Source organism: Prinia subflava, chromosome 2 (genome assembly GCF_021018805.1).
Source record: "Prinia subflava isolate CZ2003 ecotype Zambia chromosome 2, Cam_Psub_1.2, whole genome shotgun sequence".
NCBI classification, from domain to species: Eukaryota; Metazoa; Chordata; class Aves; order Passeriformes; family Cisticolidae; genus Prinia; species Prinia subflava.
Window position 1 is genome coordinate 83,365,402 of NC_086248.1, and position 27,995 is coordinate 83,393,396.

Below are 27,995 nucleotides of genomic sequence, written 5' to 3' on the forward strand. Positions count from 1 at the left end.
AAAAGCATCTTTCCTTCTAGATTTGCAAAAGAAGTGGTACCACTTAAGCTATTTCAGTAAATGTCAAAATAGGAACTTTACTGCATTCATGCACATACACATTCCTTTTTCAGTTTATCTTATAGTGCAACACATTCTGCAGATTCCTGATGCACACATCTTTCTTTTTTATGGGCATTCTGCAGAGAAGTAAACTGCCAGGCTATTCTGTAATCATCTTTGATGTTGCAATAAATGCTGTGTTCTTTAAAGCTTTTTAACCTTTAACCAGCCAAAGAACAAATCAAAGAAGCAGTTTTCTAGATAATTTAAAAAGACTATAGACACAGTAGATAAGTTGAAGTCTGTGTTTGCTGTGTATCAAAAGACTTTTCCTCCAAAGTAAGACAGAAATTCATTGAGCAGCTAGCAAACTTAAATCAATTTGGAGACCTCATAAATAAAACAAGTGTATATTCAAAAGGTGCAATTATTTCCACATACAAGCATGTATTTACAGCATTGATGTTTTCAGTTAACCATGCTTCAGTATGCCCTGAAGTTGCCCAGTGAATGTATGCAGCCCAAAGCCTCCATACGTACACTGATCCAAGCAGCAGGTGCAAATCTGATCTCACAAAAGCTTTGCCCAAGTCAGAGGTCAGTGACTGTTGGTGATGTCCTCATGGCATCCCTTACTGTATGTGTCCCTGCTCTCTGCTTCAGAGGAAACTTGCTGATCTGTTTTTAAAAGCTACTAACATTTTACTGAGTCTTAGGAGGAGATCAGCCTTACTCAATCCAGACCAAAGTCCTCATCTGTAACCTCAAAGGGACTTGCCACCTACACAGTAATCTATCTATGCCTCCACTGTCTTCCCCAGCAGCAGCTTGGCTAGTGATTAAGTCATGTAGGGAACCACCTTTGCTTCAGAGAGAAAATCTTCTTGTACCTGAAATTTCTGGACATCATATTGTGCCAACATCAGTTGCCTTCTTTTGAGTGTATAAACTTAATCACCCTTGGTTTAAACTTGTTCATGCCTCTGGAAATAACAGCAGACTGTCAGTGAGAGTAAGAGCTAGCCTGAGCACTGGGGGGCTGAGAGTGACCCAGCAGAGGCCACTCTCACCAGCTAATGCAGACCTAGCTACAGGTCCAGATGTGACAAGCACAGCTGTCTGTTGGTCAGGGTGTCCACTGACAGCCCCCAGCAGGGTGAGGGAATGAAAAAGGGCCAGGGTCACTTAAGAGCCAGAGGTGCACACCTACAGCCCTGGCTGGTCCAAAATGCAGTGTTAAAGGGATGTCCCTCCCCAGGGAAGACTAGACAGGACCACTGTGGCCTGACAGTGCCCTCAGAGCCCTGAACTCTATCATTAGCAATTCTGTAAGTGCAAGAAGAATATAAATGCTACATTGGAGGCTCCAGAAGATAACAGGGCTTGGGTTAGCTCAGGGTCCTTTATTGAGGTAGTCTGTCATGGTCCTCATATCTTTGTACCAGTTCATATGGTAGCACTCTTTATTTTGGGTCTCTTACCATTCTCTGGATGAGTAAGAGAAGCTGGCCGTATATTAGTTGTTTTGAAGTAGACACATCTATTTGAGTTTTATTAATCATGTTTAACGTTAACTTTGTTAGTCTTTATTCATTGTCATAATTTCATTCTCCCTTTGTGTTGCGTGGTTTTCTCCCGCATGAGATCCAATCAGAGCATGAAACACTGAGTCTGTGGGTGGAACAGTGGTGTGTACAAGAGGCGCAGGAGAGAGCATATGAAGGTTAAGTTTCTGTCTCTGGCAGTCGCTCTCTAGCAGAGCAGGTTATCTGCTTTCTGCTTAGCAACAGAGGCTGTACAGGGATTTGCTTAGAGCATTTACTCAGGGTAGAAGCTGTGTCTGTGAGCTGCTCTTCATGCTGACTTCCATCCCCCATGACAAGGGAATTTTGATGTTGTCATGTTTCCACAGCAAGGTTTCAGGAAGCGCACTGAAAAACTTGAGAAACAATGACATATTATCATCATCATTTAACAAAACTTCTGTTAACAGTAACCTAGGACAACCTAGGAATAAAAAAGGTGATGCATGAGGAGACAGAGAATAGTTTTATGTCTGGCCTTGCACTTGCTGTGAAATTAGGAACTTTTAGCTTCTCTCTTTCTAAATGGCCTGATTCAGTGATAGCTTTGTGTTATCCTGTCTCAACGAAGGTTACAGTTCCAGACTGTGATGAGTAACTCTTCTTCCATTGCTGCAGTCAGTGTGCTGAAGCTTGCTCAGTGGGAAGCAAGCTGGGCATCTGTAAAAAGCCAGGTTTAACATGCAACCCCTGGAGCTTAGTAAAGGAAGTTGGTTCCTGAGGCTTCATCAGTGGCTCCAGCATTCAGCAAAGGCTGCAACTCACTCAGGTTAGGTGGCAGATACCCTGCAAACACTTTTTCTAATGTTTCTTTGTCTATTTGCTGTGCTTTTTCTCCCTATACATCCTAATTCTATCCCTTCTTGGCATAGCACCAAGTCCTGGTGCAGAGAAGGTTTCAATCTGTATTACTGAGTGCAGTATCAGCAGAAAGTTAGTCTTGCTATGGCATTTTATGACAATTAGTAATATATATTTGTGATGAATTTTTTTTAATACATCCAGTGTAAAGAACTGAGCTTGAGTTTGAGGAATTAAGCATCAGCACGATAATGTACCTGTCAGATACTGAGTCAATACTTATAAGAAAAGAGGGGTCCTGAATAAAAATCTGGAATTAGACATTTCAGGATGGAAACATATGTTAACTAATATCAGAAAAGCAACATTTTTATTTTGGCTGTCATAATTATTTTGTTTTGGCTTAGCCAAGTTCCCAAAATGAAAGTGTCTTTGGTAAGAACAGCAAAACAAACTCTGCTGGGTTTTTTTTCGTGTGAGCAGAGACACAGTTACTCAATGTTAATGTCTCATTTTAAGGAACTTAAAATCCTCAGGAAGGTTTTGTTAGTACAAATGCAACTACTTTTTCTATTCAGAACATCATGTTCAAGTAAGCTCTAGACTTTTAGTTATTTCTGGCATCCAGGGCATGGTTTGTGAACTGATATGACAGTATCTCATAGAAATTTTCCATCTGGATGATCACAGTGCAATACAAGTTTCTTGCTGTGTTGTCAAGCTAGGACTAACTGTTGTCACTGGCTGACCTTCGTTTTTAAGTACGTGGGAACATTACTGAAACGCTTCACATAATACAGAAGAGCTGTTTCTCTGTACTGAGTATCTCTATGTTGCCAAAGACTTCATTCATCTCCTTCTTTTGAAAGGAGCACAGGATTCCCTGTCCACCCCCATCACAAACTTTCTAAAAGTGTAAGTCAATTCCTTAACACTTAATCTCACAAAGGGTCCCGTAGGAGTCAGTGGCTTGGTCTAATGTACAAAAGTTAGAAAATCAAGTCCATCAAGTCCTAAAACAAGGCTGGAGAATGTTTTATTGTGCTGTGACTTGTGTAAAATTGCTGAATATAAAATACAGTGTTCTTCTGGGTGCATCAGTGAATAATCATGGGGGTTTTTTTTCCTTAATGCAAAGTGATTGAGGAGTAAGGAGGTATGAGGAACATGCAAAGGAGCAGTCTGATGGAAACATTAATTATTAGTGACTTGTACAGACTGTGAAATTATCAGAATAAGCTCATGATGTGAAATTGGTAAAAGCCCTCTCTTAATGCTCTTAGTTTGTTTTCCTAGTTTCATTTGGTTACTCTTTTTCAGAAAAAATGAAATTTATCTGTGGAGGAAGTACCAGTCTTTTCACCATCCCTCTTTTTTACTTAAGAAGAAATAACAATTTAAAAACACTAAAGAATATCTGGTAGCAAATGTCTATAACACATAGAGCATCATAAATGGAATATCTAGGCAGTATGTAAAGAAGCTGGCCCTGCTGCAGCACAGTTTTTCCAACACTCATTCTCACATTACAGGGAAAGAAGTTTGAAAGCTGTTGGAGAATTCTGCTTTACTCCTTTCTTAAAAAATGCCCTAGTGTTCATATCAAGCTCCTATTAGGCAAGTGAACTTACAGGATAACATAACAAATGTTTGACTAACTTTTTGCACCTGTTTGCTTTCCTTCTTTCACCCTGCACTGTCCAATACTCTGTTCATGGGCAAGTAGAATTCTGAGCTGGGAAAAGGAGCCGGTTTTCCCAGTGCTAAATTCTGGAATGCAAGAAAACTCTTCTTTCACAGTCTGGTGCAATGGCAAGAACTTGTTCATGCATGGGGAGAGAGGAAATACCTATACTTTTATGCTTTCTTTTGTAACAAATTCTGAAAATGTAAACTGAGAAACTTAAATATAAAACATCCTTATGTGCTTCTGCTGTAGTCTGCCCATTTTGGTTCAGGTTCTTCAGAATCACAATTGGCAGTTGCATCTGAGAAGACAACTTCTGCCTTTCAGTCAGCTGATTGCATTCCTAGAAATAAAGAGCAATGTTGCCAGTGTATCATGACTGTGATATAAGAACATGCCCACACAGCTGATTACTTCTGGTTGGGTTTTTTTGGGTTTGTTTTTTTCAATACTAGAATAATTTCTGAGAAACTCATTGCCAGATGAGTACTTTGTCCTGCCATTTTCATTATCTTCCTTAACTGGGTTCCTTTCCCTTCTGATATCACTGCTGCTGGACCAACTGGCTACATTCCCCAGAGTTTTGTAGCATCTCATGTGTTTCCCTGTGTGTTCAAACACATAAACTAGATGCCCAAACAGCATAAGAAAACAGGAATTGCAAAGACAAGGAAGGTACCAGAGCCAGCCTAGGAACTGAGGAGTCACATAGGACATGTGCCATCTCTAATCTCCTTGGTAGAATATAAACAGGTTAAAAGTTGTTCTTAGAAGTTGTGACGTGGCTTCAAAAACTTTATAGTTAGTTCTGTTTGGAAGACAGTATTTGTATTTTTCCTGTAAGAATCAGAACAAAGGAATATTAATAGCTCCCTGCACATTGTAACATTTTCTGCGTAATGACATTTTACAGGCTTGATATAATTTTGTGCCATGTGCATCAGGCCATTAAATGAGAGGTCTTTAAAATTATCTCACCAGAACAGTTCTTTTTTCCAAACAACAGCAAAAGAAGATGAGATCAAAGAATTTCATAAAAGGCGCTTTTCACAGCTTATCTGTCATCAAATGAAGGTATTAGGGAAATAGCCTGAGAAGCTTTTCCTACTTGATACCCCTTTTGAAGTGACTAGAACTACAAAACATGCCATTTCTGCAGAGGATTCCAGTTGTGTTTCTCCCTTATATGAGAGGAAGGGCACAAGAACTGTATTACATCAGCTGGGACCCTTCTGGAGTCCTTGCTCTTGGAGCTTGCCCGGGCTTTCAGGGGGCAGGCAGGGAGCAGGGTTGCTGCCCAGGGAGTGCCCCTTCCCTGAGCTCAACACTGCAGCTGGGGGCAGGCGCACCGGAAGGTTTTCCCCAGCTCCCAGAAAAACCCAGTGACAACATATCCATCCAGGGTAATTTGGGGTTGAGGAACTTCCCAAATTTAGAAGTCTTTTTGTTCATTTCTGAGGTTAGAAGGTAGGGGATTGAACTGATGAAATGCAAATGCACATAATTTGTTCAGCATTTTCATTGCATGCCCTTGTCTAATGAATTCCACATATTACAGTATTAAAAATTTAATCCTGATCTCAACTCCATTTGAGCTAAAGAGAGTCTTACCACTAAGCTCTGTAGGTACTGTGTCAGAAAATGAGAAATTATATTATAGGTGTCACATAAAAAACATTCATGTGATGAGGAGGTATAATATCCATCAGTGACCAAGAAGAACAAACTCCAAAATTGTAATTCTTAATTTAAAGGAGGAAGGAAGTAAAAAATGAACATTTTTTCTCTCACATGATAATATTTTAGGGTCTTAATATGAAATTTTGTCTATTCAGGCAACTCAGAGGTAGAATTTTATGTCATACTTTCAGTGAGTAAAATGAGAGCTCTATGGAGGAGAGCAGGCTAACAGCAACTCTCCACCTGCTGTTTCTGTGCAACATTGAATTACTCTAAATTTCATCTTTTTTAAAAAACAGGATTAATTAAATTTTGGATGGTATTTTCTTTTTACTAGAGCTAGATGAGCCTGATACACCAGATAATCCAATGCATAGTAGATTTGGTCCTGATAGTAATCTAACAAAATTCATTATCTGAAAAAACATTAGGAAGATTGTATTCAAGATCAGGTGTTCACAAATTGCACAGGAAAAAGGTCTGTGTGAGGGAGGTACATTTCGTCTGTGATTCTGAGCTATGTATGGTTGCTGGTTGCAGAGTCTAGGGTATAGGGTTTATTCATAACCATGTTTTCTCATAGTCCAGCATTTATGGTACAGTTGAAGACCTGTACATTTCAAAAGTGATGCCAATGTCAGTGAATTTTGCTTGCCACAGTAATGTGGGATTAGAGTCTTTCAATAATTGAAACATTCAAGTACACTTTCCTAGAAGTGTTAGTGCTGGGATGATAAACAAAGGGCACATTTTTTCACTCTCAGTGAGTTCAGGACAAGCTGTCTTCACTTTGGACAGTTTTAGAGTATTGCTGGATATGTCTTTGGAACTGCCATAAATCAACTTCCATCTTGAGTGCTGGTCCAGGTAAAATTTAATGGTCCCTTGAACTTTTTGCAAAGAGTAGGTGAGGTCCTGGATAACATTTCCTGCTTTGAATCATTAACTTGTTACTTCCATGGTTCTGTGACCTACTGCTTGCACATAGTAAGTCCCTCACCCAGGCCAGCCAATTTATCTCAAGATATATAACACTAGCCACGTTTCCCTTGTTGAACAGTACTATGGGATGTGTCATGGGCATGAAAAACATGTTAAGAACCCCATTTTGTTCCAGTATCCATAGATATTACATAAGAAGACAACATAAATCTCCCATGACAAAAGCAACATACCAGCCATACAGAAATCTCAGAAAAACTTCTTGCTTAAAAACCCTTTCCAGCAACTCACATTATAGCTGAGTCCATGCTGCAAGGCAGATCTTTACAGTAATACACTGTAAAGGATTTGACAATCTTTGTACTGATTCTGAAAGCGCTGTTTGAAAACTAATTGCATTTGATTCGTAGCTTCCTCTGGCCATTCACAATGGTATGATATGATGGGGTACAGAGGGATTTTTGAGTGTCTCAAAAAAGGCCAGCTATTTCTGAAACCATTTTCAAGGTTTTAGAAGTGCCTTTTATACCACAGGCTCTCAACATAATATCTGAGGTCTCTACAAACAGAGTAGAAATATTCTGTATTCAATTTTGTAAGATCAAGACAGAACAGTAACCATTTCTTCTTAAAAGAAACAAGGGCGGAAAGCACAGAACTGTTTCTCTAAAGGTATTGTATAACTTCCAGCACAGCTAGGAACTGATACTTTGAGTAAGATTAGAATAAGAAGTAATGCAAGTGATTTGCAGCAGTGAAAAGGTTCCCAGAGGTATCTTCTGCGAGTACTGAAACAGACTGCCAGAGGAGGTGAAGGAGTGCTTATCAGCGGTGATTTTTAAGAGAAGGTCAGTTTATTTTCAGTAGCTGATACAATTTTTTGACCTGCGAGGCAGAGTATGTTCAAGGAATATCATTCACTACTGGCTTTTGCTGGTGACAGGAGGACTGAGAATGGAGCAGGGTATTTCTGGCAGAAACGAGACTCCACTGCAGTGGAATGCAGACAAACCCATTTGCCCTCTGGCAGACCAGATTAGCAGAGGCTCCTACTTCTAGGTCTTTGTGGGCCAAATTCAGCAGGGCTGTTCAGGTTCACAGTTTCAGATCTCTGGCTTATAGTGTCCAGAAACTGCCTTGCAGCACTGAAAAGGTTAATTCCCCTTAGCTGAGGTACAGCTGATCCTGCTTGTCAGCTATGGGATAAGCTAGATGACATTGCAAGACTTCCTTATCCAGTTTTGTGTGGTTCTCTAGTTCTCTTTGGTCTATGTTTTAACTTTGAGGCAATTCTTTCAAGGGCAAGAAAAAAAAAAATTGAAATTACTGGGCAAAGCTGAGTAAAACTGATCAACTAGCCCTGAATATAATAGTACTCACCAGCTTGAGAGAAATTTGGAGTGTCAGGCTGACAAAAATCCTCTAATACAAAATCTGAACATGTACATTTTGTGTTAAGTGAAAGATGCAGACATCTCATGTGAAATTTAAGATAGCAGTTCCCATGTACAGGTCATTTATTCCAAGAAATATGGGATTCGTAGAAATTGTTCCCTTCTTGTTTGGAACTCCTTGAGAGCCCTGGTACAGAACAGGAAAAACAACACAATTAGCCTCGAGTATAAACACTGAAATCAGAGACAGATAACATGTCATAGTGTCCTGTTGGAGATTGTTACTGTGAACTTCAAAAAGGAATCACAAGAACAGGAGAGAGCTTCTTGTTGTTTTCTTTAGTGTTGTACCTGTTTTTTCTCTTGGATTTATATTTGTCCCTCCTAATGCTGGGATTGTGGAAAATGAATCTGCTGTCCTGGCTAGTCTTTGTCTCAGGGTGCTGAAGGTTTGCACATAGTTTTGTGTACAGTATGCCTGTGCAATTTCCATCAGAAGCAGGAAATGTTTATTTAAGTTCTGAGGGGTGGGACAGTTGCTGTAGTTTTAGGTAATTTTAAACAAACTATTTGAGCATCCTGTTTAAATAGAGCTAAGTAATCACAGTTTTGTATTAGTTGAAGAAGAATTCCATACATGCAAGACATGAATAAAATATCATCTTACAGAGCATACCAAGGTGATATATTTACCTGACTTCTTGAGCAATAAAAGTTATATGTTTGACTTTTGTTTTGCAACAAGTTTAGTGGCTAAACATATCCCATTATATAGCAGCAGTCTACTAGAATGTGAACTATTTTACATTTACATTTAGCTGTATTTGATGTACAGATTGGTTTCCTTGATACTTTCAGGGGCCTCTGAAGAAATCTAGTTCAAGTGCAACTTCCTGAAATTGGGAGAAAAATCTGTATTCACACAAAGAACTTCGTTTAGGGAACTAGTGAGAATCAGGAAGAATTTGTTCACAGCCAATTCTATGAAAACATAAATGAAGGAAAAAATGGTTGTTGGAGTACGCTGCTAAGATTTATCAGTTGTGAATTTTGCTTGAGTCCGTGTTCACTGCCTTTCCTGAATGATTTTAACTATTACAAAAGTTGAACTGGGAGACAAAATACAGCAGTGAAAAAATTTGTTCTCAGACTTGTGCCATGCACATCTCAGTTTTGAAATTGGGAGACAGATCACATGCTTTATTTCTGTTTTGTGATGTGTCAGTAATGAGGCTATGTTGAACTGCATATGGGGTCCCCCAGCTGTTAGCACTTGTTAGAAAGAGAAAAAAAATGTATTCTTCAGATTGAAGCGTTAATTGTACATGGTTTCATGTCTATCAATGGATTGTCTTTAGACTGCAATTTAATGAGATTTTAACTGGAAAACAAACAAAGGACAGATGGGTTAATGACTGATAGCAATTTTTTAAAAGTCTTTTAAGATCTACACAATAATTAATGTAAACAATACATCAAAGTCTTTCCATGTCTAACCATTCATACAGGGTTTACGTAGAAGCTTGTTCCTTAACAATGGTATTATTCCACATCTAAACAACTAATAGACTGTGTAGTGTCATCTGTTAAATCAGAACTGATTGGCAAGATTATCTGGTCTTACTAGTAGGAAGGTCTTGGTCATTAATCACACCTCCACAAAGAGGAGCTGGATTGAATCTGTTATGTCCTTAGATTTTATTGCTATTGATGTTTCTGGAAATCTCCCCTCCTTTTCCCAGTTAAAAACATGTACAATATTCCAAAAGAAAAAAGGTAAAACCTCTATCCAATGAAACCTGTAACATCTAAATCCAAGCAAATATAAAGTGGCAGGGAGTACACATAATACATAGTCAGGTATAAACAAAAAAGAAGTAAAACTAAAAATCAGAGAATGGCAGTAATCACAATAAACCATGAGGTACTAGAAGGATTTACTGTAGATCGGGGATGGTTATTTTGAATGTCAAGAAGGATGAAAAATTAAATTGGGACAAAATTAAAGGAATGGAACGAGACAGATGAAACAAAATTCCTTGTTTAACTAGTAAATGTACTCCTCCATTTAGTGCTAAGGACAAAGTCTAGAAAAAAGATTGCTTTTGGTGTCCATTGTTGATGACATAAAGCATGTAGGAGACTCTCAGTTAAGAAAGTTGAGAGGTAAGATTCAAATCAAAGAGATATGAAGGCAGTCGTTGTGCATTCCAGTACAAGAGTTACATTTATGGTCAGAAAATACTGTGGAAATACAGAGCTGAACATAGGTCTTTCTTATTTTTCTTTTTTTTTTTTTTAACTCCTAGCCTATTTCATATCCAGTTTTCTTTTAAAATCTCTTACTCATGCACTGTGCTCTGCTTTTGTTTCCATTTGTTATTTTAAGTATTCTCATTCAACCATATCTTTTGAGAAATTCAAGGAAAAGCAGTATGATTAAGAGCTAAAATAAACCCTGAAAAAGAATCAAATTACTTCCAAAAACATATTAGTTTACTTAACTTCAGAAAACATATTAGCTTACTTTGCAGTACTTTTTTTGCTTTAGAGGTGCCAAGAGAGGATTAATCTGTAATGTCTTTGTTTGTGGTTTTGCCTTTTATTTCAGTTTATATAATTAAAGAGTTCCCAGGACTGCTTTACATTTATTTTATTCATCAAAACATGCTTCCCAAATGTTATGAAAACAAAGTTCAAAAATAACGCAGTCCAAACTAAATCCATTCAATTTTCTCTTGGAACACAATTGATAATAAAGTCATACCTTGTATCTCATTCTTATCTGAGTAAACACCACATTGTTGCTTAATGCATAATTCTCATACTTCAACGTTTGAATAACTCCTGGTGGTACAGGTAGCAAGGTACATATAATCAGGAATAATACAGTGATTTCACTACTATTTGGGAGGATTTCATCCTCTCTGCATTCAACTCAGAGGTCTCATTGGGTCACTCTGAGCTTACAATATGACAGAAAGAAAGGAGACAAAGGGTTCAGAACCTGTATTTTGAACTTTTGATGAAAGACACACAAAAAAGTTTGAGTGCAAAAATCAAAACAGCGTGTCTGTTGTTGTTGAGGTTATGGAAATTAAAAAAAAAAAGTCAATCTCAGCTCCTGTTCATAAAATATTTTCTCTTCCCTTGCATCTTCTATTCAAGTAAATGTGTGTCTCAGCTGATCACATCATTGTCCCGACCAAAAAGAAAGACCAGAGAGTGCTTTTAAGAAAGTAGTTTCCTTAGGGACCGAATATATTTAATCAAAAAGATGATACCTTCTGATGTTGAAATTCTGTTCTGCTGTGCCTGTGCATGTTGTACATCTTACTGTTTACTCCTTGCTAGTAGATTTTCTCAGTGTAAACAGAGAACAGAACTTTTAAACTATTTATTTTTCTGTGAATTCTCAGTAGAAAACTGTAATGTTTACTGAGGAAAGCTGAAAAAGTGACTTGAAATATAGATATGTAGCAGAAAAATTCAGTAGCAGAACAAATTCAATTACTGAGCTGTTCATTCTGCTTTTAGTATACTTTTGATGAGATTGTCAAGTAAGCTGCAGAATCTGTTGGAAATACCCTTTCAAATTAAGAATGGAATGTGCACAAAAAGGAAGCTGTAGAAGAGAGAGAGATGATTGATAGGTGTCAATGTCCAGCTCAGAGAATACTACTGAATCTTTTGTTCAGACTGGTGACAAGATACTCTGCTAAAGAGTCCAGGTTAAATTTTTGATTATTTATTGAAATTGTTTAAATTCAAATTCAATTTCAATAAATGGTTAATGACCAAAAAAAGACTGAACTACAATAAAAGAACTTGAAGCTTTAACTAAACACAATTTCTGACATTAATAATTGGCAATTAGGTACTTAGTGAATGTCACAAAAAGCATTTGGATCAAACACGAAGTATTTAATATGAGAAAAAAACAGTCTATCTTGACATGTTAGGGAATGGCCCTCATCTATACAATTGTGTGAATCAGTCTTTTTCTGGTGTTATCACTGTTGGGAACAGCAGCTCCCAGCTCAATGAGAAGTTGAGGGTCACCATTTGGGAGTCACAGCTGTAAGGCACAGCACCGTCACTTTGCATTTTGTTTGTTTTCTACTTGTCATAGGTGCAGCAAAATGATAGCAACATTGGGAATGAGTATGGCTGCTCAGAATGGGAATTGCAGCTTCATTTTCCTTGTTGATCTCACTCAAGTTTAGAAAGGTTAAAATAACAGTATTAGAAAATTCAATTTCCACAAGCGTTAGAAGTTACTTTAGCCAAGTGTTGGTTGTGCTCTCCTCAGCCTGCAGTCCAATGGGTTTTGTGCTTGAAGCACTGAACTGTATCCAGTGAGATAATCTTAGGGAAAGACCTGCAAAGGGTCACTTGAAAATGCTCTTCAGAGATACTGTGGTGCAGCAGTGAGAAGCCTAACAAAGGACTGTGCCCACATCTTCTTTGCAGGGATTTTGTATCCTCTTACGTTATGTTCCAGTAGCAGTACAGCTCTGCTTTTGACTGACTTCATCACAAACCTGGCTGTATTGGTGTTACCCTTAAGCTCTAGCTTCTGAAATCCTAAGACTATCTGAGAACTAGCAGATTTTCTTTTAAAAGCAAGGCTATAGTTCTTACAGGGTCCAAAGATAAATCAGACAGACAGCACAAGGACTCATATTTTTGCTTGGAGAAGCAAAAAGGGTGATAGTTAAACCCTACACTAATGTCAGAAGGACTGCATTATGATTTTGAACATTTCATATCAGCAGTACTGAGCATTACAAAAAGAGCAAAGGTGTGGCTGTGAATCTGTGCTCTTTTGAGTGTATAATGCAGCCAGAAAATTTGATGCTATTCTTCAGGAGCTTTTCTTTCCTAGGGAATGGTAAAAAAAGTGTTGGAAAATGTACCAAAGCTTAGCAATGTTTTAACAAGAACACCAGATCACCTGGCTTTCCAAATTTCATCCAGTCCAGCAATTTCTGTGTTCCCAAGATACAGGAGGAAAGGCACAAAATGTTTTTTCTGCATCCTCTTTCTGTAATCAGCAAAAAGTCAGACAAACATTTCTAGCCTCCTCCAGGAAGCATCCCTGATAAGTATAACATTTAGGCACTTAATGAGCAGCATTAATGCACACACTTAAGTTTAAGGGTATTTTTGAGTACTGTGCTCTGAGTCATAGAGTAGATGGTTAAGGACAAATGACAAACATTTATGAATTTCTGGATTTATATATATAACCTATGTAGTCTGCAGGCTTGGATCCACTTGGGGGAGGTTAATTAACTTCCTTCTTCTGTTGTTTTCCCTTGTCCAAAGCAATGTCACATCTTGTGTCATTTTTTTCAACCCAGCACACCAGACACTAGGAACTAGAGCCAAACTGCAGTGACATCAGAGCTGCAGAGGGGTGAAGGCCCCTGCTCACACACCTGTGAATCTTGTGACTAAGGAAAGAAATGTCTGTGTCCTATCAAATCAGGATTACCTCAACCTCTAACTAAACTCATGTGCATAGAGCTGTAGATAATTAACAGTAAGGAAATAGAGAATGTGAAGTAAGCATTCACCAAAGGTGAACAGGCAAGAAGCTGAAGATTTAGGGGTATTAGTACAGACTGGGGAAAAATATGAAAATTTGTAAGAAATACTTAAAAAATTGATTTGAATTGTATCAAGTTGATGTGTGTCATTTCTTTCCTTATGCCTTCACCTGCATTGCCAGTTTAGATAATAAATGGTTTAAGATGCCAAGCACATGTTTAGTTTACTGATATTTTCAGTTCTGACTGTTTCAACTGGGTTAATGGTGTGACTGCCTGAGAATCTCATTTGCTATTCTCAAGGAACATTCATTTCTAGTCTAGCCAATGGAAATAGGCTTGAAAGCTTGAACGGGGGAGTGATAAGCATTAGAAGAAAATAGAAGGAACCTGATACGTATTTTAATAATGTAATCCTATTTCATTATGAGGGTTTGAGGCAATTAAAAAAACATAAGGGTTTGAGATTGGCAGCACTGGTTTCTATAGCTTAACAATTCTCAATCATTTTTATATGATTTCGGGAAGATGCTTTGCAGACAAAGTAAGTGGTAAGAGAGAAGTGAAGAATGAAGACTGAAATTTGTCCAGCCTGTCAGTAGTTGACAAAATTGACTTATCTTTTCATGGGTTATTATGGCTAAATTGCCTAAAACTATGGTTTTCATGGCTAAATTAGAAAAGAAATAACATCACTTAAGTATCTCTGTTGTTATATGAACTTGATGATGGGTTTCATATGTATTTGTTGATATGTGGGGGTTTATGTGTATGTGTTGTTTAATTCAGTATTTTGATTGCCTTTTTCTCATTTTTCACTTTAAGACTCATCTCATTTTCTTTAGGTTTGGTGGGTTTTGGTTGTCAGCTTTCTCCTTTTTCAGAATCATAGCATTAGTTTCTTTTATTTCTTTATGTAAATGCTCCAGTCATTTAAAGTGTAGCTTCAAGCAGTCCTTTATGTCACTAAAAGAAATTAGCTAAATAGCACTGTTTAATTAATTTCAGGACCGCCTCTTTTTCGTCATGGAATATGTAAATGGAGGAGATCTAATGTTTCAAATCCAACGCTCGCGCAAATTTGACGAACCTCGATCTCGCTTTTATGCTGCAGAGGTCACATCAGCACTCATGTTTCTTCACCAACATGGCGTCATCTACAGGTACTTTTTTTGATCAAAAATAAAGTATTCTTGGGGCTTCAGGATGGTTTTGGCTGAAATCCTCCATCTCTTAGCAACCAGTTTTAGATTAGCGTTTGTTCCAATTTGCTTACACAGAACTTTTTTTTGGCTGTTTATCATTGAGAATGTTAACATTTGAATAGCCTCTGCAGCAGTCGCCAGCTGTGTGTGCCAGTTTTGTGTTCTAGTCCAAATAAAGTGGGTTTGAAAAAGCTTGGCACAGTGAGACCCAGAGGTGACCTTTCTGCAGATCGGTGCAATCTCTTCACTTTCCTCTTGGTGCCATAGATTTCCTCTCGGTTTCTAACCCCCTGCCACTTCCTGAGTTTGTTTGTCTTAGTTGTCTCCACTCCGATACAATCGGGATGGTCGGGATGGTCGTTTGCAGCGCTTTGCTTATGCCCCTTCCTCTTGACTGTTTGGGTGAAGGCTTAGTCACCAGCAGGAAGTGGCTCGTTGGAGACAATTCGGATTTGCTTTCAAGTGCCCTGCATCTATTTGAACCTCCCCCACTGGCCCCAGTCTCTAATCTTCAACACCCATGCACACACACACAAAAAGTGCATATTGTTGTGCTGGGATGAAGAATGCATTTAGGGATAGGCTATATTATTAAAAGTAAAGATTCACTTTGAAAAATTTCACCCTGATGTTAATGTGTTTATTAAATCCTTTATCTTGTCATTTCACACTTCCTCTCTGTTTTTATTTGTTTTCAACAGTTTATTATTACTTGAGATAAATTTGGGCTTTCACAAGCAACATGCTTAATAGGTTTTGTAATATAAATCTATCCTGTCTAGTAAAAACTCATGAGTTCTTCAGATCTAATTGAGCTCTGTTTTTTCCCTTGATATTCCTGCCCTCTTTCAGGTTATCAGTTTTGATTTGAGGTAGTCATCTCAGGGACAGGCAGCCTTAGGTTTCGTGAGCAGAAACGTCAAGATAAGGATATGGAATTTGTCACATTCCTGGCTACATATAAAGCCAGGTGTTGAGAGTACTAGATATTGAGAAGGAAATACTAAATGTTTAGCAACCAGGGTTGCGTGGTAAGTTCCATTAGAAGCAATTTGCTTTCCTACATACAAAGGGATTCAAAGGTGTCTCCTTTCCAGAGACACAGTGAACAGCAGAACATCACAGCTTCTGAGGAAAGGAAATCTCTTTGAAAGTCCTTTCATCAAAAATCTAGTTTTCTTTATAAAACTCTTTGCTAGCTGCAGCTCTTAATCTCCATCTTTTATTAATTCTGGTATGATGTTTGCATACTGGGTTGTACTTTTGGCCCTGACAGTTCACATGAGTTTGTTTTCAAGTGCTGAAGATCCAACACATTTCTTACCTTTCCTGCCCATATCATATTTCCTATTCATTGTCTGCATTTATTTCCAAAGCTGGGTATTTGTACATTCACATAATAGAATGTGGCAACTTCAGGATTTGTAAGTATCTGTCATAAGGGAAACAGACAAGCTTGGCACTCTGAAAAGTGAAGTATTTTGAGGATTTGTTTCCATAATACTTGAGCTAATTTGCTCCTCCTGGAAACTGGAGGTAGATACCTTGTAATTAGCAGTCATTTTAATGATTTCTGTGAACCAGCAAGAAAGAATTGGTATAAAATTACATCTCCCTCTTTATATGGACGTGCATTCACCTGCATTTTTCACTGCTCCCATCCCTTAACACACATTCTCCTGTGTCTTTACTCTTTCTTTCCTACCCCTTTTCCCTTGTCCTGTATGTAGCTTCTGCTGAGTGTTGGGTAGTATCTGGATGCATTGAATTACTTCATGTGCCTTCATTTCTATGACTTCATCAGCAGAATGCTTCCATCACAGGAGAAATGTCATTCTGAGACAATGTTTCATAATTTAAACTTCACAGTGTACTCACAACTTCTGATTCAGATGCTGTGCTGACATGTCTGACATGCATGCTGGAGTATGACACTGAACTTGTAAATGGCGTGTTGTGCTGAGTGTATGACACAAGACACATGAGAACATGAGTTGTAGAATGAAAGCATAAACTATTGAAAGGATAGGAAGAAAGATATTGAAAGAATAGGAAGAAATTACGAACAGTTGTATTTTGGTTTGACATAGGCTTTTGGATCTTGACATAGCTATGTCTCTAAGAATAATTCATTTCCTAAACTGTGAGATACTAGTTCAAATATTTGTAAAATGAGCATCCCAGTTACGCTGTAAAATACAACTAGAAGAAAGAAGTTAGAAATTATTTTAAAATATTTTGTCCCAAGAAAATGCCTCAATTCATTCACAATATGCCAAAGCTTGGGAGAATGCATTTGTTGATGTCAAGCATGTGTAAGAATAGTTGTCTTGCACAGAACAGTTTCAGCCTAATTATTCCATTCTTCACTGCATTATTTACTACAGTGTTAAAAATGCATTAGGATCAAGTCACTTCTTAATATCTCAAAAGCTCTTGGTAGCTGGCAAACAAGGAAAGGGAAAGAAAAAAAAGAAAATGAAACAACCTTTGCTCCTGAATAACTACCAGTCATAACTACCTTACATGCCTTCAGATATTTTAATAAAGAATACTTGTCTTCTGTGTAATTATATTTCTAGAAAAAACATTGTGGTGTGAAATTAATGGTTATTCTCCAAAGTGGGAAATGCTGCTTGTATAGGCACTACTTCAAGGGAAGTGGGGAATATATAAATAAACTAAGATATTTGATGGAAATGCAGGTTTCAAAATAGCTGCTATACCTTCTGATCTTTTTTCAGTCTTGTATGTGGAAGTATTTGTTTGGAGCTAAACAAAGTTATATTTTTGGAAGTAAATAACTAGCTTTAGCTCATGGCTTGTTGGTTAGGTTTTTAGAAAGTGCTATGATGATACTAAATGATCATCTTTTATAATAACTGGTTTATCCTCATTTCCCCTAAGTTCAAAGAGAAAGCCAGCTCCCTGTTTGGCAACAGAAATTATTCTCTGCGTTCACATCTTTGCAGCTGGCCCAGGAGTTGTTCCCAGACTTGTCCAATTACCGGTGTGCTGATTGGAATTACATATTTCTTCCTTATGTATATCCTCCTTATGCTTATTGAGTTTAAGTTGGAAATAAAGATGAACCTCATAACTTTTATATATAAAGATATTCCAATTACTGAATGCATCTTGTATGACAGATAAACTTTAGGATATTTTTTAGTGTGGCATTTTTAAAGGTGTGATGTTACTGTTGTGTCAAAAACACTTCAACAGCTTAATAAAAATATTTACATTATCCCTGCCACCTTCCCTCTCATCTGGCATTCAGCTATTCAGGCACATGTTAGGCTGGGGCCTGATAATACAAGTAGAGTTAATCAGACACTAGAGAAGTTTCAATCCCATTTTCTGGCACTTGTTCATGTTTGTGTTATGCAATTGCAATTGCACCACTTTGAAAAAATGTATCCAAGCTTCAGGAATTAAGGACTAGAAATCTTATTTTGATTTTTCTTGTGAGCTGGATTGGATTTTGAACTTGGTGATGAAAGGTTGTGGACTATGTCCTGCCCCTGGAGTCTGGTGTATCATAGTATATTAATACATATTATGTGTATATAAAATATATTAGGCTATATTCTCATGTAGGGAAAGTGCAATGAACTGTATGTGTTAAGTAACTGTCAGTTCTGTACTCCCCTATTGTGTTGAATTTCAACATTTCTGTGCTCTTTCTGCAGATAGATGTAAACATGGCATGTTCTTGTTCCACTTGCAGTTGCTGGGCTGAGGTCAGGAGTACCTGGGTGTCTGTCTTTGCCCTCAGTGTAGGAGTTCAAGTGAGGTGACACAAGTGACCTGCTGTGGCCTGAAATACCTACAAAGAACTGTTGTCCTCCCAGGCAGGAAGGCCAGCACTAGAACGGGGTTCCTCTTCACGAACATAAGCGACGGTGTCCCCAGTTCGTACACGAGTTAGAAAATAACTCTGTAAGCATTGTTTTAGTGGTTGTGTGTTGCTTGATCTCGGTCATCCTCCAGAATCATTCAAGTACTCTCTCTGAAATACAAAAGAAGAAAACTGAATGTAGACAGTTTCAGTTCACCTGAAAGGATAAAAAATGTCTTAACTGGCAAATTAGTGTCACCTGCTTTGGGTTGACTAGAGTAGGAGCAAATTTTTTTGCTTTCAAGTGTAAGATCTGTGAGATGTTGCCTTCAAATCATGCAGCACCTGGTCATGATGGAGTCCTTATTCATAACTATGAGTTATTATGTTCCTCAGCAATATGAAGTAATAAGCCAGCCTGTAACTTGCTGGAGCTTTCTGAGGCTCTCTGCACTCTGTAATTAATGTGTTGGTCACGATGAAGGATTTATTAACACTGAATTGAGGCAAATGTGGATGCAAATATGCTGATGCCAATTCTTGATGCACCTCCGGGCTTTTTCCGTACCCAGCTACCCTAAGAACTTGTTTGAACACTAACTGAAGTTTTCCTTGGATGATCAGTTTTCCCAGCATTCCTGTTTATCAGGGCAGCACACACCAGTGTTTCAGAAAGAAGAACTACCTAAAATTAAAAGCACTTTCATTAGTGTGTTTTTATGTGAAATAAGAATATTTATTTATAAAGTGTGACTTCATTGGTGGTTGTATGATTCAGTGCAACCTTGGCAGAGCAATGAGGAGTTATATTTACACTGATGAAAATGTTGCATGGTCAGTGGTTAACATGTTAAAAGTCATCATTCTCCCAAGTTACCTTACTGTGTTATTTCTGAGTGGCAGCAGCCAAATAAAATTCCCCTCTTCCTTATTTTTTTTTTAAGCAAAATTAGACATGGAGCATTTTGATTTAAGTATGTAAAGATCACTTTATTGCAACTTGGAATAGCTAAAGGTTTAATTGGTGCTTTAGCTATGGTCCATGAAAGCAGGCAAGACCTTGTACCCTCTCCTGGCACAGTCACACCTAAGCATAGGAACACACTGAACACAAGGTCCTCTCCATAAGCTGCCTGTTGTAGCAGTCTGCTACAGAGAAGTTACAGTTTGCTTCTGGCCCAAGTGACCAGCAAACTATTTCCATCACCTTCAGTAAAAATAGGAAGCAAGGAGTGAATTGGGCAGGTGTGTGTGGAGTGCCAGTGTCTCCAGGGACTGGTGCCCAAGCCACGCACCTGACCAGTGCTCCTGGCCGGGTTTGAGCCCTGGACTCATCCACTCATCCACACTCTGTCTGCTCGGCCTGGTCTGGCTTCTAAAACTGAACATGAACTCCAACGGGATTTTAGTCAGTGGCCTCCTGCCCTCTTTGCACTTTTTCTTGCTGGATCTAGGCAGGCCAGCAGTCATGAAATGCATAAATAAGCAGGATGTCTTCCCCGCAGGAAAAGGCAGTGGGCTGGGGTGGAGAGGAGCGGAGCTGAGGGAGATGAGAAGCAGGAAGGAGAGTTGGTTCCCAGGCTTCTGGCATTCGGACCGAGGGAGTCCACCCTGCCATCTGCCCAGCTCATGTATTGTGCTAAAGGCTCTGTCCTATAGGAGAGCCTTTGACAAGGTTTCCAGCTGTGGAGGGATGAGTAAAGGCTGTGGGAATAGGATATGAGCCACATGGTCTTGCCAACAGTAGAATGCTTTCTAAATTTCTCCTGGGTTTAGAACTTCAAAAAGTCCTTAGTTGGCTGTTGCGTGGGAGTTGGGTATGTGGGGGGGCAGTGCTGGGCAGTTAATATTTAGAAGGATAGACCAGCACCGTCGACCTTATTTGGGGAATGACAAGGTACTTCCAGGGGGAGTTCTTGGTAGAGAGGTCAGCATTGTTTTTTAGCTTCATGTTGATTTGGTGCAAGATTTTCTTGTTTAATGACCGTTTGTATAGTGCTGTATTGTGTAAATAAAGCTATGACCTTTACCTTCTGATAACAGTATAGGAGTGAGTTAATGTTAAATGAGAGTGAGCAGGGAGTGGGAATCTGCCAGGGTTAATGCCAAGTTTACATTCCTCTGAGGGCAGCCATGTTCCGGTACCTTCAGCAGGCGGGCAACAGTGCCTCTCAGCAGATAATAGCAGTGAAATATTACAGAACATAGTTGTATTTATTTCTGGGTGAATGTCACTGATTTTAGATGATTGATGTTTGTGTCTTTATTTTATAACAGGAAGAAATGTGTTTTATCTCTCAGGGTTTGATAAGAAGATTTTAACTCAGAGAAACATACACAAAATAAAAATCCAGTAGAGCTACAGCACATGTGAAACTGAACTGTACTGATACAGAACAAACCCATCAGTTTTTCTAAACTGTCAAGACACAGAGCTGCTTCTGCAGAATCATGTACATTAGCTCCAAAGAAAATCATACTCTGCAAAAAAATCTCTAAGAAGAAAGAGAATACTTTCTGTTTCACAATGCATTTAAAATCTAAAGTAAATTACTAAAATGTAATTCTGCTGCTAACAGACAAAACTTGGGATTGAATTTTATGGTGCCCTTCAGTCATGTTTGTCTTCAAACAATGAAAAATATTTCTGTAACCCTAGTTGCAGTGGTGTTGGGACTGCACAATTCACATTAAGGGTGTCACATTAAGCTTTGCCTTTTTGCATGCTATTAAATGCATCTCCCAAAGTGTCATAATAATGCAGAGAAGTGCACAGCAAATGTGGTTCTGAGTTGATAGGCTTTTAGCAGATTTTGTTGTGCTCTTGAGATGCTTCACTCAACAATGAATCACTGAATAATGGAACCATAGAATCATTTGGGTTGCAAGGGAGCTTAAAGATCATCTAGTTTCAACCCCCTGCCATAGGCAGGGACACCTCCCACTAGACCAGATTGTTCAGAGCCCCATCCAACCTGGCCTTAAACACTTCCAGGGATGAGGCATCCACAGCTTCACTGGGCAACCCATTCCACTGAATCACTGCCTTCATGGTAAAGAATTTCTTCCTTATATCTAAGAACACTGGCAGTTTAAAGCCATTTCCTCTTGTCCTGTCAGTTCATGCTCTTGTAAATAGTCTCCCTCTATCTTTCTTGTAGGCTCCCTTCAGGTATTGTAAGGCCACAGTTATATCATTCTGAAGCCTTCTCTTTTCCAGGCTGCACAATCCCGATTCTCTCAGCCTTTCCTCACAGGAGAGGTGCTCCGTAACTCTAATCATCTTGGTGGCCTCCTGTGGGCTCTCTCCAACAGGTCAATGTCTTCCCTGTGCTGGGGATCCAAGAGCTGGATGCAGCACTGCAGATGGGGTTACTTACCAGAGGGGAGTAAAGGGTAAAATCCCCTCCCTTGTCCTGCTGCCCACAGTACTTTGGGTGCAGTCCAGGATAGAATCAGCTTTTTGGGCTGTGAAGTTGGGAAGTAATGCAAAATGTTTGATGACAACAAGTAAGGAACTCTATTGAGTTGGGGTTTTTTCAGTAGTGATGACAAAAATGCTGAACAGCCTTAAAAGAAAATTTGAATTGTGCCCTTCAGTAAAGACATTTGCATACTACTTCTGGGTTTTGGCCAGAACCTTGCTACTTTTGGCTCAAGATTTACATTTATTCTCTTTGCCCATCTTCCCACCCCCTCTTTTATCCACCTTCTTTCTATATAAGAGCTTATCACTTAGATGCTGCTCCAGCAAACACTCCTGCATGCAGATCACTACTCAAAGCCTGATTTTGACTGTGAGACTGTTCATATGCATGATATGTGCAGGTTCCTGAATGATTTGGGACCTTGGTTTGACTTCTTAGATAGAAAATATGTTTATTTTAAAAGGGCAAATCATCATGTTGGAGAAGGTACTGTTATTAAAAGCCATATGTTCTTTTGCTTAACACTGCATAAGGCAGTGGAAAACAAAAATTTAGCCAATCCAAAAGCTGACATAACTGAGCTATCACGGAATCCTTTGAAAATTTTAAAAATGTCTGTTTAGGTGACAGCTTATACTCAAATGGAGGAAAACAGAAATAATATTGTTCGCTAGGAGGTTAACTAAATAGGCCTAAAAAACTAAAACAGAGGAAATACAGCCAGTAAGAACCCCAGCATTTTGGGGGAGTGCACCAAAGTCTCTACTGCTACCAGAATAAATAATGGTAGGATTATATCAGAAAGATCTTGGACAGACAAGGTGCAGTCTAACCAAGGGAATCAGAAAGTGGAACAAAATGGCTGAGGTGGCCCTGACAGAGCTGAAAATGAGCAGAAAGGTGAAGGGTAACAAGGCCAGAGTGATAATAAATTCCTTCTTGTGCCAGCAGTAATCCATGCCCCTCTGCTTGGCTGCCACTGTGTCACAGAGCCTGAACAAGGAGCTCCCCAGAGCAGCAGACAGCAGTAGAAATAATCATAACTAGGAGTCCTCATCATCTCAGCAGCACTGAGGACATGTGGAGGAGGCAGATGTGGAGCAGGAGTAGCAGTGATGCCAAGGCCAGCTTTTACCAAGATGGGAGATTTTATGCATTCTGCATTGTTACCTACCCAGCAATGGATGGCTCCAGGGACAGACAATTTACTCCTACCACCAAGCTGAACTTTCATCCCCCAAGACCAGTTATGATGGGGGTACAATATTTTAGATTAAAAAAACATTTTTACTGTAACATCCAGCTTTTGAGAAGAGAGGCTTGTGAGAAGCCCAAGCAGCACTTCTCACCATGTACCTACCCCATGGGTATTCACTTCTTGCTTCCTGTTTCAAGAATTTGTTTCCAGTAGTCAGTCTTACAAAAAAGCAAAGAGAGAGAGAGCAAATAAATGTGAGAGGCCAGAAATAACAGTGGAATTGACATATGTATCCTTTTTTCATCCAGGCTTCAATTTCATTCTCCTGATGTATGAAGACGCAGAAAATGTCACTGTTAAATGCAAGCAGTACATGCAGTTGTGTGCATTTTTTTTTCATGTAGATTTGACAGTGGCGGTCATAAAAGTATTCTTCACAGGATGTTCCAGTATTAGAGCATATGGTTGTCCCTTCAAGGGAAGGGGAGGATGGGATGGCAGCACTAGGCTGCCAGTACAGCAGTCACTGTGGGTGCACTTTGGTTAGAAACTCAGTAATACAGAAGCAGTACCCAGAAAAATTAACTGAAGAAAGCTTGGTCACAATAACCCGAACAGTTTATATGTTCAAAACATGGAATATAAAGTATAAAATTAAGTGGGCACAAATAAACATTATAGCACTTTACCAAGTATTTACTTGATTTATTATAGGGTTTCCAAGGGAGATCCTGTGGTCTAAGACCCATTTTAAAAAATGCCTAAATATATTCTAACACAAATAATGAGTCAGATGGAATTTCTATGGTCAGTTAAGTGGGTAATGGATATTTAAAAGCTTTCAAACATCAATAAATCTGAAAGAGCTCTAACAGAGTACTTGCAGAACAAAAATAATTGGCACTTAAGAAACTGTCCGAGTGTGTATCTGTGTAAACTTAACTACCAGTGAGAGGACAGCAAGTGTTTATGGTACTGTATACTGAGGATATAAAAGGCATACCAAATGCCTGCCAGTTCATTTGCTGATAATCTGTAATGGGTCCAGAGAGGCCATAACTATTATCAGGAGGCTCTGATTCCCATTTATATGAAAGTCTTTAAATATCTGCTAGCATAAAAGGATCCTCAGATTGTGCGTGAAGAAAGTAGACAGCAGCTCAGCAGCGTGTGCCTTGCACGAGGTTAAAGACACTCTGCTGCCTCTGCTAAAACCCTGTAAGGTAATTTCCACAGACACTGAGAAACACCCCAAGCAGAGGGAAAAGGAACCCTTCAGACAGCCCTGGGTTTTAGGCAGGTTCTCTTTTCACCTTTTGAAAATTCACAAGGGAAAAAGAAGGGAATATTTTGGTCAACTCCAGATCAGAGCTACTGGTGTGCTTGTACATAAAGTAGGACAAAAGTTTAGGGGTTCTGTGGATGTCCCAAGAGGAAGAGGATTTCACCATAATTTCTAAAACATCTGCAGATTGAGTAGTTGTTTTGCTCATGAGCAAGAGGGTTTGAAGAAATTTTGAAACGTCATCCTGGAAATTCTCTGTGTAGTAATAACAACAAAACATTGACTGGTATTAGTGAGCTATAGCTTATAAAACCAGAGACAATTTAATGAAAAAGCTCATTTGCCACTACAGACTTTTCTCCCCTGGTTCAGATATGTGTGCTGTGGGGGCAAAACAATTGTTTGCATAAACCAAATCCAGGAGAGATTGTACTAAAATCAAAAACTTGTGCCCATAACACTTATAATAGTAGGGCTTATTTTTCACACACCTTATGTAGTAGAATCCATTTAAAAAGCAGTCAAACATAGTTATGCTTGCCTAATTACAGCAACAGAATTATCAGGGTAGGAAAACAGTGGGATTAATGTCTGGGGCTGAGTGTGCAGTAAAGGATGAAAGGGTGGAAAGGTATCATTGCTAATGGAATATTTTGTGTCATCGTTTAATGAGTCTGAGTTGACAATCACAGTGCCCCTTAATATTTTTTTGCTATGCTATCAAGTCTTAACACAATACTATAAATTGGCTACAGCAACTATAAACTAATTCCTTTATTTGTTTCAGGGTTGGGCAATGGTAAGTTTAATATATCATATATATGTCTTAGAGATATAGCACAACTTCTGCAACTTCTATCCCATTCTGTTTGAAAATAATTTTGATAATCTTTCTCAGAGATTCGTTTCTTCATGCATTTTTAGTTGGAATTCAAAATGTGATAATACATAATAAAAATAAGTCGTAAATGTGAGTGTGACATGACATGGGTGTGGAGAAGATGCTATCTGGTGTATGAGACTATTTCTTTAAAAATTTCTAATTTACAGTAAACCTCTTTCCAGCAGCAGAAGACAAAAGCAATTTTACAATAGAATTAAATTGTACTCAGTGTGCTCAGTTTAAGGCTGTCCGAAGGATGCAAAGAGACTTTATTGTGCATTATAATTTAATTAAACGGTATGTATAAGCTGTATAATTAAGTTCTTTGCCAGTCTGCCCACATAACTATCTGGAAGTTTTATGGGATAATTTCTTATCTTGTCAGAACATAGAGTCTGGTTAGCAGATCTTGGAAGAGGCTGGGCATGCAGAAGTTACAAAGATAATTCCTTAGGCCCACAATATTTTTTTTTTCACATTCACAAAATTGTTCAAGAACAGCCCACACTGACCAATAGTTAATATTATAATCCTACTGAAGTATTTACACACAGTGACTACCTAGTAAGTACCAAATGTTAGAGATTAAAATCATACTTTAGCCTCTCAAATCTTTATTCAGAAGTGCCTCTCTCTTGCTTTTGGGCTGGGCTGTTGACTTCTCTTGGTAGTCTCTCTGTCTTTACAGTTGAAGGTAAACTGCGATAGCACTCTCCTAACCTTGATGTTGGCAAAATGAGTACGCTGTAAATTTCTTAAGTCATGCCATGTTCTATTTCACATGAGTAACCCATGAGTCATCTTTCCATTGCATTCATATTAATTAAAAACCATGGGGTGCCTTGTATAAGTAGATTTTAAGTGGTGACATTATAAGTTGGCACTACAGCCAAACTAGCTTTCCCAAGTATGTTTTCTGGAGGAGATAGGAAAGGCTGCAGCGGCTACATTGGATACAATGCTGGACCTGAAAGTTCCTGCACATGAAGATTGTCTAGAAATGTTTGTGCATCTTTCTGGCAGACACTGGGGGCAAAAGTAATTTGATTTTGCTACACAATTGTAATTTTGAAAGAGTATCTTATAAACTATAGTTCTCTGCATTAACATACATAGCCCTTTTTAATTACATATCAAAGCAAGAATTGGATTTTGAACCATCAGATTCTATCTCTGTCCAGAAGCAGCATTAGGATTTTATTGCATGGATCAACATATAAGGGCAAGCAAGTCCCATTTTTTCAGGCATCTTCTTCATGCTTTACAGACAAATAATATTCTTCCTAATTTTGCCAGAATCCCTCCACTGCAGTGATCTTCCATCAAACATAATAGAAAACTGTTAACTCTACAGAATTTTGGAACAGACAAATCCCTCTGTATAATATAATGCTTTTAAAAAATTAAAGGACAAAATAAATTTAACTCACAGTTTTTACAAGAATTTCTGCAGAAATCTGTTAAACTGCTGTTGACTGCTGCAGTTTTGATCCTTGATAAATACAGCAGGGTTAGAAAAGGTTTTAAATGAAGAGCCTACATACCCTTCCCAAGTTCAGACCACGTGATAGGTTAAAAATACGTTTAGGCATGTGAACTATGCTACTGAAATCAGAATAGAAGCAAAAATTACTAAAATCTTTCTTCTAGTGATTCCATATAAGTAAATATTTTGTTGGAAGCAACATTCTTGCTGTGTTACATCATTTCATTTATGCTATATAATTTATTTAGTCCTTTCTGTGTAATATTACAGGCATCACTCTGTGGAAATGCTTTCCATAAAAAGACCAAAGTAAGGTTGGAAAAAAATCAGTGTCTGTACAAAAGTTCACTGGGGTTTTTTTGTGTGTGTTTTGCTTTTCTGAATAAGAAAGCATTTCTCTCCATGGAAACATGATATGGAGCTTAATAGGAGTCTGCTTACTGCTGGGAGCTGTGTTTGTTCCCTGCTAAGGACACCCCTGGGATCATAGGGAAGAGGATTCTTATCAATTAGTTTCTTTTATATAAAGAAACATTTTTTGTACAAACCTTCAGCAACCCTTCTCCTTTACACTTTCTGGGCTTCATAAATGTGCAGAGGGCATTGGCTAGTCTAGAAAAGGCACTGAAATTTTGGCTTATGCTGGTGCATCAATGGCTTCCTCAGGATATGCTCCCAGCCACCTGTTTGGCCATTTTATTGTATGTCCTGTGTTGTGGTTGCCAGACTAAAATATTTTCTTCTTTTTTTTTTTAAACATCTCCCTTAAATTTTGCAGAGTGTGTATTTTTCTGGATCCTCCTTTTAGCCCTTCTTGTAGATAAGGTTGATATTATACTTATTCCAGTCATCTGGGATCTCCATGACTTCTCAAAGATTATGGAGAGCAGTCTTGCAGCGATGTCAGCCAGCTTCCTTGACACCCTCTGGTGGACATTGTCAGGGCCGAGTGGTTTGTAAGGGTCAAGCTCCTGTAGTACTTTTT

General features: G+C 38.5%; 1 protein-coding gene and 1 long non-coding RNA gene across 4 annotated transcripts in view; one reads left to right on the forward strand and one right to left on the reverse strand.

The window, feature by feature from the left end:
- The window catches only part of PRKCE (protein kinase C epsilon), a 284,066-nt gene that overhangs the window by 216,367 nt on the left and 39,704 nt on the right, over nt 1–27,995 (forward strand). The window contains exon 11 of the mRNA XM_063390814.1: nt 14,693–14,847. Coding sequence (XP_063246884.1) covers nt 14,693–14,847 — 155 coding nt within the window. The remainder of the gene's footprint in view (nt 1–14,692; nt 14,848–27,995) is intronic.
- LOC134547164 (uncharacterized) lies at nt 137–27,031 on the reverse strand. Of its 3 annotated transcripts, none has more exons than XR_010079400.1 (5): nt 26,955–27,031; nt 23,519–23,574; nt 18,723–18,901; nt 8,116–8,316; nt 137–1,981 (listed from the first exon to the last, which is right to left on the reverse strand). It is a non-coding gene; the product is annotated as an uncharacterized LOC134547164 (long non-coding RNA). The 3 variants fall into 3 exon arrangements; XR_010079401.1 differs by lacking the exon at nt 137–1,981 and adding an exon at nt 3,330–4,456; XR_010079399.1 differs by lacking the exon at nt 137–1,981 and adding an exon at nt 3,330–4,950.